The sequence below is a fragment of the Manis javanica genome, chromosome 17 (genome assembly GCF_040802235.1).
Source record: "Manis javanica isolate MJ-LG chromosome 17, MJ_LKY, whole genome shotgun sequence".
Taxonomy (NCBI): domain Eukaryota; kingdom Metazoa; phylum Chordata; class Mammalia; order Pholidota; family Manidae; genus Manis; species Manis javanica.
In genome coordinates, this window is record NC_133172.1 from 5,930,559 (window position 1) to 5,945,332 (window position 14,774).

The following is a 14,774-nucleotide window of genomic DNA, read 5'->3' on the forward strand; positions in this document are numbered from 1 at the left end:
TCAAGGACTAACTCAATGCTCCCACCCAGCTTGTTGTGTTTGCCTCCCTGAGGAGCACTTGTCTCATTTGCCTTTTCCCCTGGGCTGCCAGGATGCTGGGCACCCAACTTTGGGCTCAGGACAGCTGTCATAGAGATTGATACAAAAATGGCCCTAATTCCCCATCTCTCTCTGTGACTTGCAGCTTCTTGAAGCTGGGCTGGTCTTGTGACTTGCTTTGTTCAGAATTGTGGAGAAAGTAATGTTGTGTCAGATTTGAATCTAGGACTCAAAAGGCTTTGTGGCTTCTACTTTTCTCTTGGAAACCTTCAAGAGCAAGACACGTAAGAGATGGTACACATGAGGGCCAGTTGGTGGAGGGCGGTGGGCATAATGTGTCCATGAATAGGGCACAGGTTTTAAAGAAGTGGGGCAGGAAGAGATTTCTCATTCTGAAGATTCTCCTAGTGGCATCTAGTTCGGTTACTGAACAGCAACACTGTTCAACCCCTCTCGTGTAAACTTTGTGAGACAGAAACATCAAATTTCTCTAAAATCAGCTCATAACATCAAGGCACCTCATGCCCTTTTGCTCTGTGAGTTCATTTTGCTGATTCTGGCTGATTTTGTTCTCTTGCCTAATTGCATGGGCTGAACTTCTATGACTGTTTACAATTGAATAAAAGATTAAGGCAAACTGACAGATTCTGGGAATGGGGGGGGGGGGAAACCAAGATGCTGGTTCTGCCAGTTGTACAAAACTATTTCTCAAATATCCTTAAGGATGGGGAGCAGCAGGCAAAGCTTGGAAAGGGACAAGGTCCTCCCACAACGCTGGTCCTCACCATCTTTCCAGATCTCTGCTGTCAGCCGGTCTGTGCTCTGGTGGAGCAGGGCTGCGACACTGTCATTCAGAGGGTCCATGTTTTTCATCAGCCACTCGTTGGCCTTGTAGTCCACCTGAAGGAAGTCGGGCAGAAGAGCGCTGTGAGCCTGCTGGTTGGCTGGCTCTCCCCGTTTCCCATGGAGCCTCCCAGAAGCTGAGACACCTGCTCCAGGCTCACCTCGGATGAGGGCGTTGGTGCCACCTTGTGTCCACATCCCGAACTGCACCCTCCTCCAGCATGGCCTCTCTCCCTTCACTTCCTCCCCTGACCACTGCCCACCTACACCAGCACCTTCTTCCTCCAGCATTCTACTCCAGCCACACGGGCTTCCTCAGTGTTCCTCAAACGCATGAGCTCGTTTCCACCTCCCTGCAGCTTCTGCTGCCCGTGATTCCCTCCCTGCGGGCTTTCTCACAACTAGCGCCCTCCGAGGATTCGGGGCTTCGCTTTGAAACTCAGGCAGAGTCACAGTCTGCACCACCACGATTCCCTACGTGCGCTCCCCCCAGCAGACAGCGGCTCCCTGAGGCCGGGGCCCAGGTCTGACTCACAGCCCAGCACAGGGCTGGGCATATGCGGTCTTAGAAAACGTTTGGGGTGTCCTGCCTCCCAGACTTCGGATATGCTGTTTCCTCCACTGCAAAGTCCCTTCCACCCTTCACCCGCCCTTTGCTGGCTACCTGTTGCGTATCATTTAGACCAGGGATTGGCAAACAGTGGCCCACAGTCCAAATCCAGACTGCCTTTTTGTAAATAAAGTAGTGGAATATAGCCTTCACTTATATGTTCATTTATGTATTGCCCGTGGCTTCTTTTGTTCTATAACAGCAGAACTGAGTAGCTGTGGCAGAGTGTATCGGACCCACAAACCTGAAATTATTTATGGGAAATGTTTGCTGATGCTTGATTTAGATTTCAGATCAAGCACTTCTCTCCTCTGTGAAACCTACCCTGGCATTCCCCCCCTGGGCTCTGACACTGCCCTTAGCTGCCCTCATTAAATCAGTTTATATCCCAATGATATTTGTGTCCCTCCCAGATAAGGAACTTTGTGAGGACAGAAGCCATGTCTGCCTTGGGTTCCCAGCTTTGCTCAGTACAGGGTGAACACACAACAGGCACATGTTGGTCAAATGTGTGAATAAAATGCAGATAATTCTCCTCTAGGTGAACTCCTATCCACCCCTCAAAACCCACAATAAAATTCCCTCCTTGTGGAAACTTGCTGAATTCATCAGACAGATGAACTCGTCCTTGGGCTTTCCTAGTGCCTGCCCTGGCTGTGTTCTGCCCCAGTGGACACTGGGTGGCCTCTATTTTCCCTCTGCACCCTCCCCACATTGTAGTCAAGCAGACCCCACTTGCACCCACATGCCCTAGGCTGGCCCCAGCCCCCTACCTTGCCCGCGTAGTGCAGAACACTGAAGTCAGCCTGGTCGCGCAGCTGCCTTGGCCGCTGGAACTTGGGGTGGCCACCCTGCTCCTGGGCCACCTTCTCTACAAAGGACTTGTCTGTGGCCTTCGGGAACCAGCACTCCTCATCCAGCAGGGCCAGGAGTCCGGGAGGGTTAGCCTGACCACCAAGAGGGGGAGGAGAGTCAGGCAGATCTCCAAACATTGGACACTTAGGTTGCTGCTAGTTTTTAGCTGTTGTGACACAGGGACATACGATCAAATGTGGGAACAGTCGTTAGTTACAGCCGATCATTAGCCCTCTGATTCAAGCCGGGCCCCGGGCCTAATCATCTACTAGCCACACAGATCCGTGAAGCGGGCGCTGTCATTCTCCCACTGAACTGGTGGGGAGGCCTGAGGCCCGGCAGGATGAGGAGCTGGTCAAGGACAAGGCACGAGGGGCGGGGTGGGGAAGAGCCCCAGGCTCACCGGCCGCTCAATGAGGTCGATGCAGGGCTGCAGGTCGAGGCCAAAGTCCAGGAAGGTCCAGGGGATGCCCTCGCGCTGGTACTCCTCCTGCTCCAGGATGAACATGGTGTGGTTGAAGAGCTGCTGCAGCTTCTCGTTGGTGTAGTTGATGCACAGCTGCTCGAAGGAGTTCAGCTGCAGGAGATGAGGGGACACATGAGAGGGGACAGGGGCCCAGAGGGAGGGGGGCGGGGGCCCAGAGGGAGGGGGGTGGGGGCCCAGAGGGAGGGGGACAGGGGGACAGGGGCCCAGAGAGGGGGACAGGGACCCAGAGGGAGGGGGGCGGGGGCCCAGAGGGAGGGGGACAGGGGGACAGGGGCCCAGAGAGGGGGACGGGGACCCAGTGAGGGGGACAGGGCCAGAGTGGCAGAGTGCCCCCAGTCCCCAGGCTGGCCCAGCGCACAGACCTGGAAGATTTCGAAGCCAGCGATGTCCAAGATGCCCAGGAAGGAGGCGCCCTGGCGGGGGCTGCGGTCCAAAGCACGATTGAGGCGTAGGACCAGCCAGCGGAAGAGGCGCTCGTAGGTGGCCTTGGCCAGGGCCTCCAGCGCAAAGTCAGCCTGCAGGGAGGTGCACATAGTGAGGCTGCTGAGGAGACACTGGGTGTGGACAGGCCCCCTCATGCTTCAAGAATAGTGACATTACCCGACCATTCCTGGAGCCCTGCTGCATGCCAGGCACTGGGTAAAGTGCGTACATTCGTTCATTAATCCTCCCCGACCCCCTGAACCAATCTCAATGGTGTCACAGTTAAGAGGGTGCACTCTGGGGCCCAACCACATAGGTCTGAATCCTGGCTATGCCACTTAGAGGCTGTGTGACCTCAGGTGTGTAAATAAACCTCTCTGTGCCTTGGTGTCTTCATCGGTAAAATGGACCCTAACAGCACCCCAGCTGACAGGGGAGCCTATGTTAGCACAAACCCTCACCTCTGGGCCTCACGTGTCTGTCTCGTTCCTCCGAGGGCCTCGAGTGCCCAGCGGGGGCCAGGCAGAGGCCTCTGCCCAAAAGCTGGACCCTGAAAACCTCTAGCACGTGCTCATTTCTCCCAACCTGCACCACGGCCACTCTGACCCAAACCGCCATTGCTGTCTGCCTGGACTACGACAGCAGCCTCCTCGTGTCCCCATTTCTGCCTGCGCCCCGGGACCCAATTCTCCACACAGTAGACAAGTGATCTTTATAAAAACAAACTGAATCAAGCCGCTCCCTCACTTACACTCTCGCTGGCCTCCTGGTGCATTCTGAATAAAACTCACCTCCTCACCGCGGCACCTACGACCCTGCGTGACCTGCCCCCTCCCAACCTGACTGCAGCTTCTACCACCCTCTCCCCCTCCCTCTAGCCTCACTGACCTCCTCAGTGTTACCAACTTCCTAAGCTTGTTCCAGCCCCAGGGCTGTTCCCTCTGCCTTGAATCACCTAGAGCTCAGCTAAGATGTCACCCCAGGGAGGACTTTCCTGGCCACCTGCCTCCTTCATAGAAGGCATCACTGTTCATTTATCTCCTTTTATTGTCTGTTTCCCCACTGCAACCTGAGTTCCAGGAGGGCATGGTCTTTGTTTCCATTACTGCTTTTATTCCCAGAGCCTAGGCTGGAGCCAGTAACTGAGCAGACACTTTGGAAAATTTTGCTGAGTGAGAAAAAAACAGTTTAAGCCACCCCTGGGCCCTGGCCCCCAGACCCCTCTGCACCCGCCTGCCCCCAACCCTGCCCACCTGCTCCTTGGTCTGGGCTTTCTGCACGTAGTCTCGGCCAACTTTGATGCGCGGGGTGAGCAGAGCACGGGAGAAATCTGTCACCCCAAGTCCCAGGAGGCGGCAGAGCTTCTGTGCAGCTGAAGATGAGAGGTATCAAGAACGTGTCAGCACTGGGACGTGACGACGGCTGTGGAGTGAGGGACAGGGTGCCGCTCCCCACTGACAGCCCCACCTTTCCCACCGGAGTCATTACAGGTCCCCAAAGTGTGGACATCCTCTGGCCCAACAATGCCCTTTCTGGGACCGCAGGTTGACAAAAATAACCCCAGACGTGAGCAAAGAGAGGACTACGAGGCCGTTCATCACAGACTTATTTAGGATGGAGAAAACCAGGAACCACCCGGACGCTCATTTGAATGAGTGTTCTGCAGTCACTAAAAGTTACTAAAACTCATTATTTCATACATGTAAGAGGTGTGCATTTCATGGTTTGTACCTTTCACTTCAAGTCAAAGAACTGCAAATAAATACTGGACGCCAGTAAATTACACACAGACTGAAGTGTGTACGTGTGAACTGCATGGATGTCTGCAACTTTGAAATACGCCAGAAAAAAAGATGGAGAGATGAGGGATGGAAAGACAGGCGAAAAAGCAGGTGTCACAAAACATCAGCAGTAGAGTCTGGGTGGTGGGTATTTGGGTATTTACTGTAACATTCTCTTGACTTTTCTGTATGTTTGAAAATTTCCTAATAAAATGTTGGAGAAAAAGCTGTTGTATAAGAGTTTGTTCAGGTGGCCAAGCCCAAAGTAAATATTTAAAAATTAACTGTTCCTCCCTATTATGTATAGGGGGCAGGGGAGAAACGTGCACAAAAAAGTGCCTGGATGCCAAAATGTTAATAGCTGTTTTTGCAGAAGGTAGAGGTGGGACTGTGCAGGCTGGTGTGTGTCTTCTTTTGACTGCAAATTGAAATGATCATTAAGGAATGTTTTTAAGCTTCTCTTATTTCCATAATGGGAAAACAACTACGACAAATGCACAGCTCCAGCGAAAAAGGAAGAGAGAAATGCCTGCAAGGAAGCCCCCTAAAGTGTCACCTGTGATTATTTCTAAGCGGCAAGGTTATGAGGATTTAAACTTCGCTTTTTTTTTTCGGTACCATTGTGGTTCCTAATTTTTCTGTGGTGAGCTTGCACTATATGGAACATATTTAAGAACAAAAAGAAGTGCCCTGATCTGATCACGGCCGGGATGGGCAGCAGAGCATTTCTGGTAACAAGACCGTCTGCTGTGCACTTTGCCAGCCAGAGGCTAGAGGGCTGCTTCTCCAATCAGTGTTTGCAAATGTGGAAAATGAAACACATGGGATTTCAGAAGAGATTAATTATGCAGACAGTTCTGCCCACAGACCCCAGATAAGGAAACCCCAGGAGAGTTCTAGTTAATAACCTGGAAAAGTTACATGCATGTAACATACATGCATGTAACCCAGTGCATGAAGGGGAAAAAGGCCTCAAAAGAGTTTATACGGTTTGATCCCAGTGTTGTGAACTGAATAGATAAGCGTGCACAGCGCACATGCTGGACGTGTGACTAGGGCCTCAAAGCCACCGGCGACAGCTCTAACCCCAGCACTGCAGCTGCTGCCCCATCCTTCAGATTTTTCCATGTTGTGTATCTTTTGAAAATGAGTCCAAAGTATTTCATAATCAGGACAGAAAGCTCCTTTCTCTTGAGGGGGAAGGGGTATGAAGTGTGATTCCATTTCTGTGACAATTATTTCCACATTGTTACAGACATAGAACAAAGCCCAGAGAGAAACACCCCAAAATGTCAGCATGAAATCATCTCTCAGGAGTATGACGATGGGTAATTTCACTGCCTTTCTACTTTTCTGTCTTGCTGGATCTCCCCCCTCCAGCTGTATTATTTTATAATAATAAAGAAGCTGAGCTATTTCTATTTTGATGTTTTGAACAAGGAGTACCGACTATAATTCTGCTTTTGGAAAGCGAAGGAAGTATATAAATGCAGAGCACAGAGGCCAGGAGGCGACATGCCCAACGCTAATGGCGGTTTTGCAGAAGGGCTGGGACAGTGGGGATCCTGCCATCTAGCCTTTGGCATGTTGGTGTTCAGACCTTCACTGACATGGCATTTTTTTATAATCAGGAGAAGAGTGGAAGAGAGTATTTTGGCAAAGACTCAGCAAAGGGCAGGGAATCGGAGGGGTGCTGGGTTGGGGGCAAGCCTGGCTGGGGAGCGGGCTTGCTGTGTAGGGGGATAGAGGAGGTGGGGTCAGAGGGGTGGGCAGCCGGCCAGGGGCAGGTACCTGTGTTGTCAGGCATGGAGGCTTGATCTTTGTTCCGTTCTCTCTTCAGGACGATGTTGCCAAACTGGAGAACAGCCGAGACCATCCGCAGCATGGCTAAGGAACGGCAGAGAGGGGGATCACGCGTGGCTCCTGACCCTGATGGGTGGTCTTAGCTAGTTCTAAAACCCTCTGTCAATTTATACCACCACCTCCCAGCTCAACACCCACTTGTGACACCGGGCAGGCCTTAAAACATATGAAAGGGTGAATGAATTCTGGATTTTATATCTGAGGTTTGCTTTGTCACCATTCAGCTTCTGGCGTGTTCGTTTTATAAAGCTACGTGTACAAGATTTAAAAGGATGCACGGAAACAAATGAGGAAGGTCTTGAGCGATATGGAAAGATTTCCAAAACACTGAATGAAAACGCAAGGTGCAGAATGCCGTGTATGGCACCCCACTATCTTTGTAAAAGGCAGGAAGTGGGCAGTACAGCTGATTCGCATGGTTTGCATGAGTTATGTTCTATGGTTACAGGAACACTGAATCGGTGGACGTGAGCCGAAGCTTCTGGGGGGAAATACAGGGCTTGCTTCCCGCGAGCCTCTGGTCACACTTTCATCAACTGATCAATAAACACATTACCTTGTTGTACATGTATTTCTGTTTAAAGACACCTGCTGCTTCAGTTGCATTGAGCTCAGGCCAACAGCACCGTACCTCATGCCTGAAGAATGCTCATTTAATAGGAGTATTTTCCCCAGAAGGCACCTCGCAGCCCTTTTGTGCTTAGGAGTGCCAGCCAGCATTAGGCGCTATGCTTGCGGGGTATGGGGGGCGGGGGGTGGGGAGGGCATTTTAGACAGCGAAATCACCACCAAACAGCACAGAAACGTGAAAAACATGGTCCTCGGGAGACTGCGGAAAGGACATTGGCTCCCGGTATGAGCTGAAACAGGAAGGCAGAGTGGCGGCCTTGCTGGGCCACAGAGCATGCACGAGGCACCAGATTTCTCACCCCTCTCTGAACGACCGCAATGACCACCAGAGCACCAGGAGTATTGGTTTGGGGGTTACGAATAACGTTCCTGAGCAGGCAAATTTGCAAATATGGAAGGCGCACGGGGAGGATGGGACCGCATTTGCCGGGCAGTGCAGAGCCTCCCAAGGGGCCAAGACTGCCCCCTGGAGTACATCTCGGGAGCTTGCAGGGCTGGCAGGTATGAGGATGACCACTTGACCACGGCGGCAGTGGAATGGAGAGGAGGGGGTGGCCTGGATGTCTCAGAGGCTGGGCAGGGAGACCCAGATGCAGACGCCCTTCTGCTCCACAGAGAGTTGCCCACATCCTGTGGGACTTCTAGGTGTCCTGTTGGACATTCAGGTCCATGAAATAATGGTTTGTAATCACCTGAGGCTAATTCCACTGTTCTGTGGATAAACACTGAAGCGTTTTGTGTTTGGTTTTAATACACAGTGAATTTTCCAGGAATCCGCTGTGTCATCTGAGGAAAGGTTGGTTTTGTTCAGAATTTTATCAGTTCTGGTCATTGTTTTCACAACCCCCTCAGCTCCAACAGTAAGCCAGCACGTGGCATTTGAGCGGACCTCCATTCAGCCTGAGTCTGATAACTGCCGCTTTCGTGGTGGTGTGAAGCACCCAGCCACCTGCTCAGCTCCGCATTCCAGAAGTCTTCTCCATCGACAGACTGAAATTTATTTATTTCACACTAATTTATTTTCACTTATTCCGTGCCAGGTCCTGTTTCAAACACAAACGAACTCACCTAACTCTCGTAACAACTCAATGAGGCAGATCCTGCAAGATGGGAAACTGAGTAAAAACCCCACTTGACAGACAGGGAAAGCAGGGGCATTCGGCTAATCCTCTCACCCAAGGAGATTTTGCAGCTCAAAAGCCACAGACCTGAGATTCCAACCGGGGCTGTCTGACTGTAGGGTCTGTACTACTAATGGCTCTGCTTCCCATTTCCTCCCTCTTTTAGCTACAATTCAAATGTAAATACTTACGCATGGCACCCAAACAGAAAAGCATGCGAAGCACTAGCGTCCAGCTCAGTGAGTTTTTGCATAGCAGGCCCACTCCTGGAGCCGGCCCCTCAGAAGCCCCCGCCCGGCCACTCACTGAACACGGATGGATTTCATAATCAGTGGGTTGAATGGAAGAAGCCAGACACGAAAGCAAAAAGCACAGGTACAATGCAAATCTGGACCAAGTTCAAGAAGAGGAGAAACAGCTCCAGGATGACGGTCACGTTCAGGGGGTTTCTGGTTGGGAAGAGGCATGGGGGCTTCTAGGTGTTGGTAATACGGGGTGTTTACTTGCAGAAACCCTGAGCTCTGTGCACTTCCTGGTGTCTGTGCTATGCTTCTCCACAACATTTACTTAGGAAAAGGGGATGGGGCGGGGGGAGTGGGGACTACCCTTCTGGGATCCTCCAGCCAAAGAGACGTGACTTGAATCTCACTGTGAGGAACACATCCAAGTTGAGACAAAACAACCGGTGGGTGAGCTTCAAAAGTGTCAAGGTCACGAGTGATAAAAAAACACTCAGGAACAGTTCCCAGTGGAGGGAGGGTAAAATGTAATGAGTAGCGAGCATCTCTGCTTGCTGGAGGGGATGCTGCCCATTCAAGAAAGGCTGGATAAAGCCAATTAGATTTTCAAAAAAAAATAGATGCAATGTGTGTTCCCTCTGGACTGAGGAAGTATGTGTGTTGTGTGTGTGTGTGTGTGTAAAGCCTAAAAAAGCTTTTTTTGTTATAAAGGACAATAATGGGAAAATGGGCATAAGATCTGTGAAAAACATTTTTTGTTGTGATAAAGGACACTATTGGGATAATGTAGTCTGTGGACTGGATAGCGGTACTAACAGTGCCCATGCTGATCTCCTGACAATGACGCTGAGCTGTGGTCACGTCAGTGGAAGTGCGCAGGGAATGGGCACTGACAGACTCAGGGGGCCGTGGGCTGAATAATGGCCCCGTGAAGATGTCCACGTCCAACTCCCAGGACCTGTGAAAACTACCTCGCAGGGCAGAATGGCCTATTTTTTTTTTTTTTTTTTTTTTACAGATGTTGAGTACATTTAGGACCTTGAGACAGAAGATGAATCCTAGGTTTTCCAGGTGGGCTGTACGTGTAATCCTGAGGGTCCTTAGAAGAGGAGGCAGGGGGAGAAGGCCAGGTGAGCAGAGGTGCTTGGAAGCCGGAGGGCGGGACCAAGGAATGCGAAAGGCTCTGGCAGCTGGAAAAGGCCAGAAAGTGGATTCTTTTTTTTTTTTTTTTTTTTGCTATCCTTAATATACAATCACATGAGCAACACTGTGGTTACTAGCCTCCCCCCATTACCAAGTCCCGCCCCCCACCCCATTATAGTCACTGTCCATCAGTGCAGTAAGATGCTACAGAATCCCTACTGGTCTTCTCTGTGTTGTACAGCCCTCCCTGTGCCGCAGCCCCTACATTATGTCTGCTAATCGTAATGCCCCCTTTTCCCCCTTATCCCTCCCTTCCCACCCATCCTCCCCAGTCCCTTTCCCTTTGGTAACTGTTAGTCCACAGAAAGTGGCTTCTTGCCTGGGGTCTCCAGAAGGAACCAGCCCTGCCTACATCTGGATCTCAGCCCTATGTCAGCCCTTAGGGAATCTGGGAGAAGAGCATATGGCCATTTTTGCACTCCTTTTGCAGATTTTCTGTAAATCTGAAATTACTCAAAATAATTTTTTTTTTTACACTGGAAACAGAAAGGGGCCACTGTCCTGGTAGCTTTGAGAGCCCTTGCTCTGGAGGACATACAAGAAACCACTAACAGAAGTGGCCTCCTCAGAGCCTGGGACACTTTAATGATTATATACCCTTCATTGCTTTTGAATTTCATACCTCTAGGAATAGAAGACCTAGTCCACAAGAACAAATCACTGTTAAGAAAGGGCTTGGTTTCTGGAATTAGATGGCAGTGATGGGTACACGACATTATGAATACAGTACAAACCACTGACTTGTATGCATCACAGAGGTGAATTTTACAGTACCTGAATTCTAGCTCAGAAAAGGTTTGGTATAGCTGCAGGGCACAGAAGGGGCTGAGCTCAGGGGCCTCTGGTTCTACCTGCCTGAGGTCCAGGGACTGGGTGGACAGGGACAGCCCAAGGCCCCAGAAGTGCTGGGAGGTTCCTAGGGCACCTCCCAAAAGATAAATACGGACATTTCCCTAGAGACCAGTAACGGCCTTACCCGCCGCACCCCCAACAACGTGAATGATCATTCATTCATTCTTTAGTGTCAGCTCAGACGTGGCCCAGACTCACTTCCCCGGTGACCTTTAAAATGGCCTCTTACAGTTGGCTTAGGAACCTGGGCTGGTGCCAAGCACCCAGGCGACTCTGACGCCTGAGGAGCTGGCACTGCTCTTGCTGGTAACTCCAGACCAGCCGATCGCGAGCAAGCTGCAGCCTGTGGAGGCAGAGGCGTGGGGCTGCGGTACCGGGCCCTGCCTCGCGTGAGTGGAGCATGCCTTCCCGCGTGCCAGGCTCCCTGCTCAACCTTTCCTGTGGCATTTATGGTGCCAGCGTAGGCGGAGGAGATGGGAAGTGGGGACAGGGAAGGAGGTGCACGGGCCACCCGGAGGCACCCACCTGCCTCTCTGGGGACGGGTCATGGGCTGGCTGTGGAGTTAGACGCAGGTTCCACCACCTTGTCAATTGGTGTGAGTCCTGGGACAGATGTGCCACCTGCCTGGGCCTCAGCTACTCTTGTCAAAAGGAGAGTCTGTGAACAGGTGACCAGCTGGCTCTATTCCTTGTAAGTGAAACACTAAATAAAACTATAATGAGTTTTATAGAACTACCCACCAATCACACCAGCAAAAGTAAGAGTTTATAACAATAATCTTTGAGGGTGGCCTGTAGGAAACAGGTCCAGGGACACGGGGCTGGAGCTGGAAACTAGCGCCACCTTCTGGACAGTGACAAAGTGGATTCGCTACAATTTAAAAAAATAAGAGCAGAAGGTGGGGGAGGGAGTGCTGGGGGTTAGAGGTGAAACCCAAGAAGCCACCAGTGGGTAACTGTTGCATCGGTACCAGGTGCCCGGTGTGTATGGGGGGGTCATTACACCCTGCTCCCTACTTGCATACCTATTTGAAGTTTTCCAAAGCAAAAAGATAAAAATCAATTATTCAGCAATAAAAAGGAATGAAGCTACTGACACAAACTACCACATGGATGAGCCTTGAAACTATCAAGCTGAGCCAAAGAAACCAGCCGCAAAGGACAACGTGTTGTAGGACCCGTCTCTATGAAAGGTCTGGGCTGGGCCCATCCACAGGGACAGGAAGCCGATTCGTGGTTGTAGGGGGCTGGTGGTGGCAACTGGCAGCTAACAGCAAAGGGATGCAGTCTCTTTGCAGGGTGATGAAAATATTCTACAATTGCCTGTTGTGATGGATGCACAGATCTTTGAATATACTACAGCCAAAGACGTGTACGCTTTACACAGGAGCGTGTTATGATATGTGAACTACATCTCAATAAAGCTGTCTGATTTCTATCAAAACTGGATAAAAACAAAAATTGCCCCTTTCCTCGAGCCTAACATTTTTTTTCTAAGAATGGATTCCATAGTTCTGTTCAGACATGAGCTCAAAGATGCACTGACAAGGATATTCCCGGCACCTCTTTTTAGTGGGGGGTTTGCCAACAGCAATGGGATGAACACACCCTAAAGATCTGTCTGTCAGGGACGGGGATTGGTTCCAAGGATCACAATTCATCTAAACAAGGAACACTTAGGCAGCCACAAAAAGGACTTCAGTTCACCTACACATACAAAACAAACTATCGCCAAAATGCCCCTCAGGTGGGCAAAGCTGGGGGACAAAGCGGGCTGGCATGGGGTGATGAGCTGAGTAACCCCAGTGCCACCAGGACTCGGGCCAGGGTGTGGGGACTGATGTGCCGGGTGCTTTCACCCGTTAGTTACAAAGCGGGCTGGCATGGGGTGATGAGCTGAGTAACCCCAGTTCCACCAGGACTCGGGCCAGGGTGTGGGGACTGATGTGCCGGGTGCTTTCACCCGTTAGTTACGGTATCTGGGATGGCCCTGGGAGGAAGGTCAGGAGGGTGGGGCCCACCAGAAGCAACCACTGTATGGGAACTTGGAAATCAGCAGAGAAACATCTTCACATTTTTATCACCCTGGCTGAACATCAGCCCCGAGGCTGGAGATGCCTCTTTTGTAGAAAAATAATGCGTGCCTTTTCCTACATGCGTAAAATATTTCTGGAGGGAGACGGAGGAAGCCGCACAGTGGGGAGCTAGGCCCCAAGGTGCTCTGGGAGACTTGGTTTCCACACTAGGACCTTCGGCCATATTCAGATCGTCACTACATGCATGTCGCTTCAACATTTTTAGAACCATTTCAGAATTACAAAAATCTGAGCTGCTGCCCAAGCCCACCGTCTGGCAGGTCATTGAAGGTGACCTGTGTCAGGAGGCTCCGGCGCCCACCATGGCCACCACCTGGACTGGTCTGCCAGATGCCGCGGGGGGAGAGTGGCGACTTCAAGCAAGGGAGTTCCGCAGCTGCGGTCGGGCAATGCAGCAGGGAAGGCCCAGACCTGTGCCAGTGCGCCCAGGAGGCCGCCTGTTCGCAGCCGGGGTGCACAGCCAAGCTGGCACTCGGTTCTCAGCCCTCCCGACCGGGCCCCCAGCAGTGCCGAAGACCGGAGGAGAAGGAGCCCAGCCCCAGCCACTCAGCCCTGGAAATCAGGGTCGCTCTCCATGGGACGCAGCACTGGCAAAACGAGCATCCAAACCCAAAACGCCGGGCAGCTGCGGGGACACAGGCCCACCCATGTGCTTGCTACGGGTTGGATTACTTCCCCTTCCCCCAAAAAGGCACGTCGAAGTCCTGACCCCCAGGACCTCTCAGAATGTGCCCTCATCGGGGCATCAGGTCACTGGAGATGTAATTAGTTAAGTCACAACAAGGTCATCATGCAGTAAGGTGGGCCTCCCATACAGTATTTCGGGCATCCTTGTGAAAAGGGGGAATTGGCACCCACAGACGCACACATGGGGAGCACGCCATGGAGGACGGAAGCGGACACGGGCTGGAGCTTCTCCAAGCCGAGGATCGCTGAGACTGCCAGGAAAGCACCGGAACGCTGGGCAGGGGAAGGGCAGGGAACAGATTCTCCCAGATGAGCCAACCCGGCCGACACCTTGCTTTCAGACATCTGGCCCCCAGGACGGGAACGCATCGGCGTCTGCTGTTTCGGGCACTGGGTTCACGGTACTGTGTTCTGGCAGCCCAAGCGAACAGGACTGCACAGAACTACTGCCGAACACACCGCACGGTGGAAAGGGCAGGAACAAAGTGGCCCAGCACAGCGGGATGAGCTCAGTGTTTCACACCAGGGCCGGGCAGACCCAGGGCCACAGTCCAGGCCTTGCCTGCACCCTGGCCTCAGCCTTCCTCGTGGCCTCCAGCCAATCCTCCGTGCAGCCCAGAGCTGCTGCTCCCCTGCTCCCAGCTCTCCCATGGCTCCTCAGTGCCCCCAGGACAAGGTCCCAGCCCTCAGGCTGGCATCCGTGGCCCCACCTGCCTCTGCAGCTCCATCTCCTCCTCTTGGTCACACACTAGACCGAAGCCTCTGAGAAGTTTCAGTTCCTCAAACAGGCCAAGGCTTTCCTGCCGCAGGGCCTTTGCACAGGCTGTTCCCCCTGCCTGAAACACTCTTCCCCCAATGGCACCGGTGCTGATCCCTCCGCAGCTCCAGGCCTTTGCTCAAACCTCCACCTCAGTGTCCCCTTCCTGATTCCCAAAAGTTGTACAAGCATCCCTCCTCCAGTCCGTTTTATTTTTCCAACCGAAGAATGAATGGCCAGGCCAAGACCGCATCTGCCTGTGCACTGCACCACCCCAACCCTCCTGGG

General features: G+C 52.1%; 1 protein-coding gene across 6 annotated transcripts in view; it reads right to left on the reverse strand.

Annotated features, from left to right (window-relative positions):
* MYH14 (myosin heavy chain 14) overlaps positions 1–14,774 on the reverse strand; it is an 85,900-nt gene that overhangs the window by 42,979 nt on the left and 28,147 nt on the right. For all 6 annotated transcript variants that reach the window (XM_037025714.2, XM_037025713.2, XM_037025718.2 and 3 more), the window contains 6 exons: positions 6,830–6,925; positions 4,511–4,629; positions 3,197–3,349; positions 2,751–2,924; positions 2,266–2,439; positions 825–939 (listed from right to left, as the gene is read on the reverse strand). In XM_037025714.2, the coding sequence (XP_036881609.2) occupies positions 825–939; positions 2,266–2,439; positions 2,751–2,924; positions 3,197–3,349; positions 4,511–4,629; positions 6,830–6,925 (831 nt within the window). The remainder of the gene's footprint in view (positions 1–824; positions 940–2,265; positions 2,440–2,750; positions 2,925–3,196; positions 3,350–4,510; positions 4,630–6,829; positions 6,926–14,774) is intronic.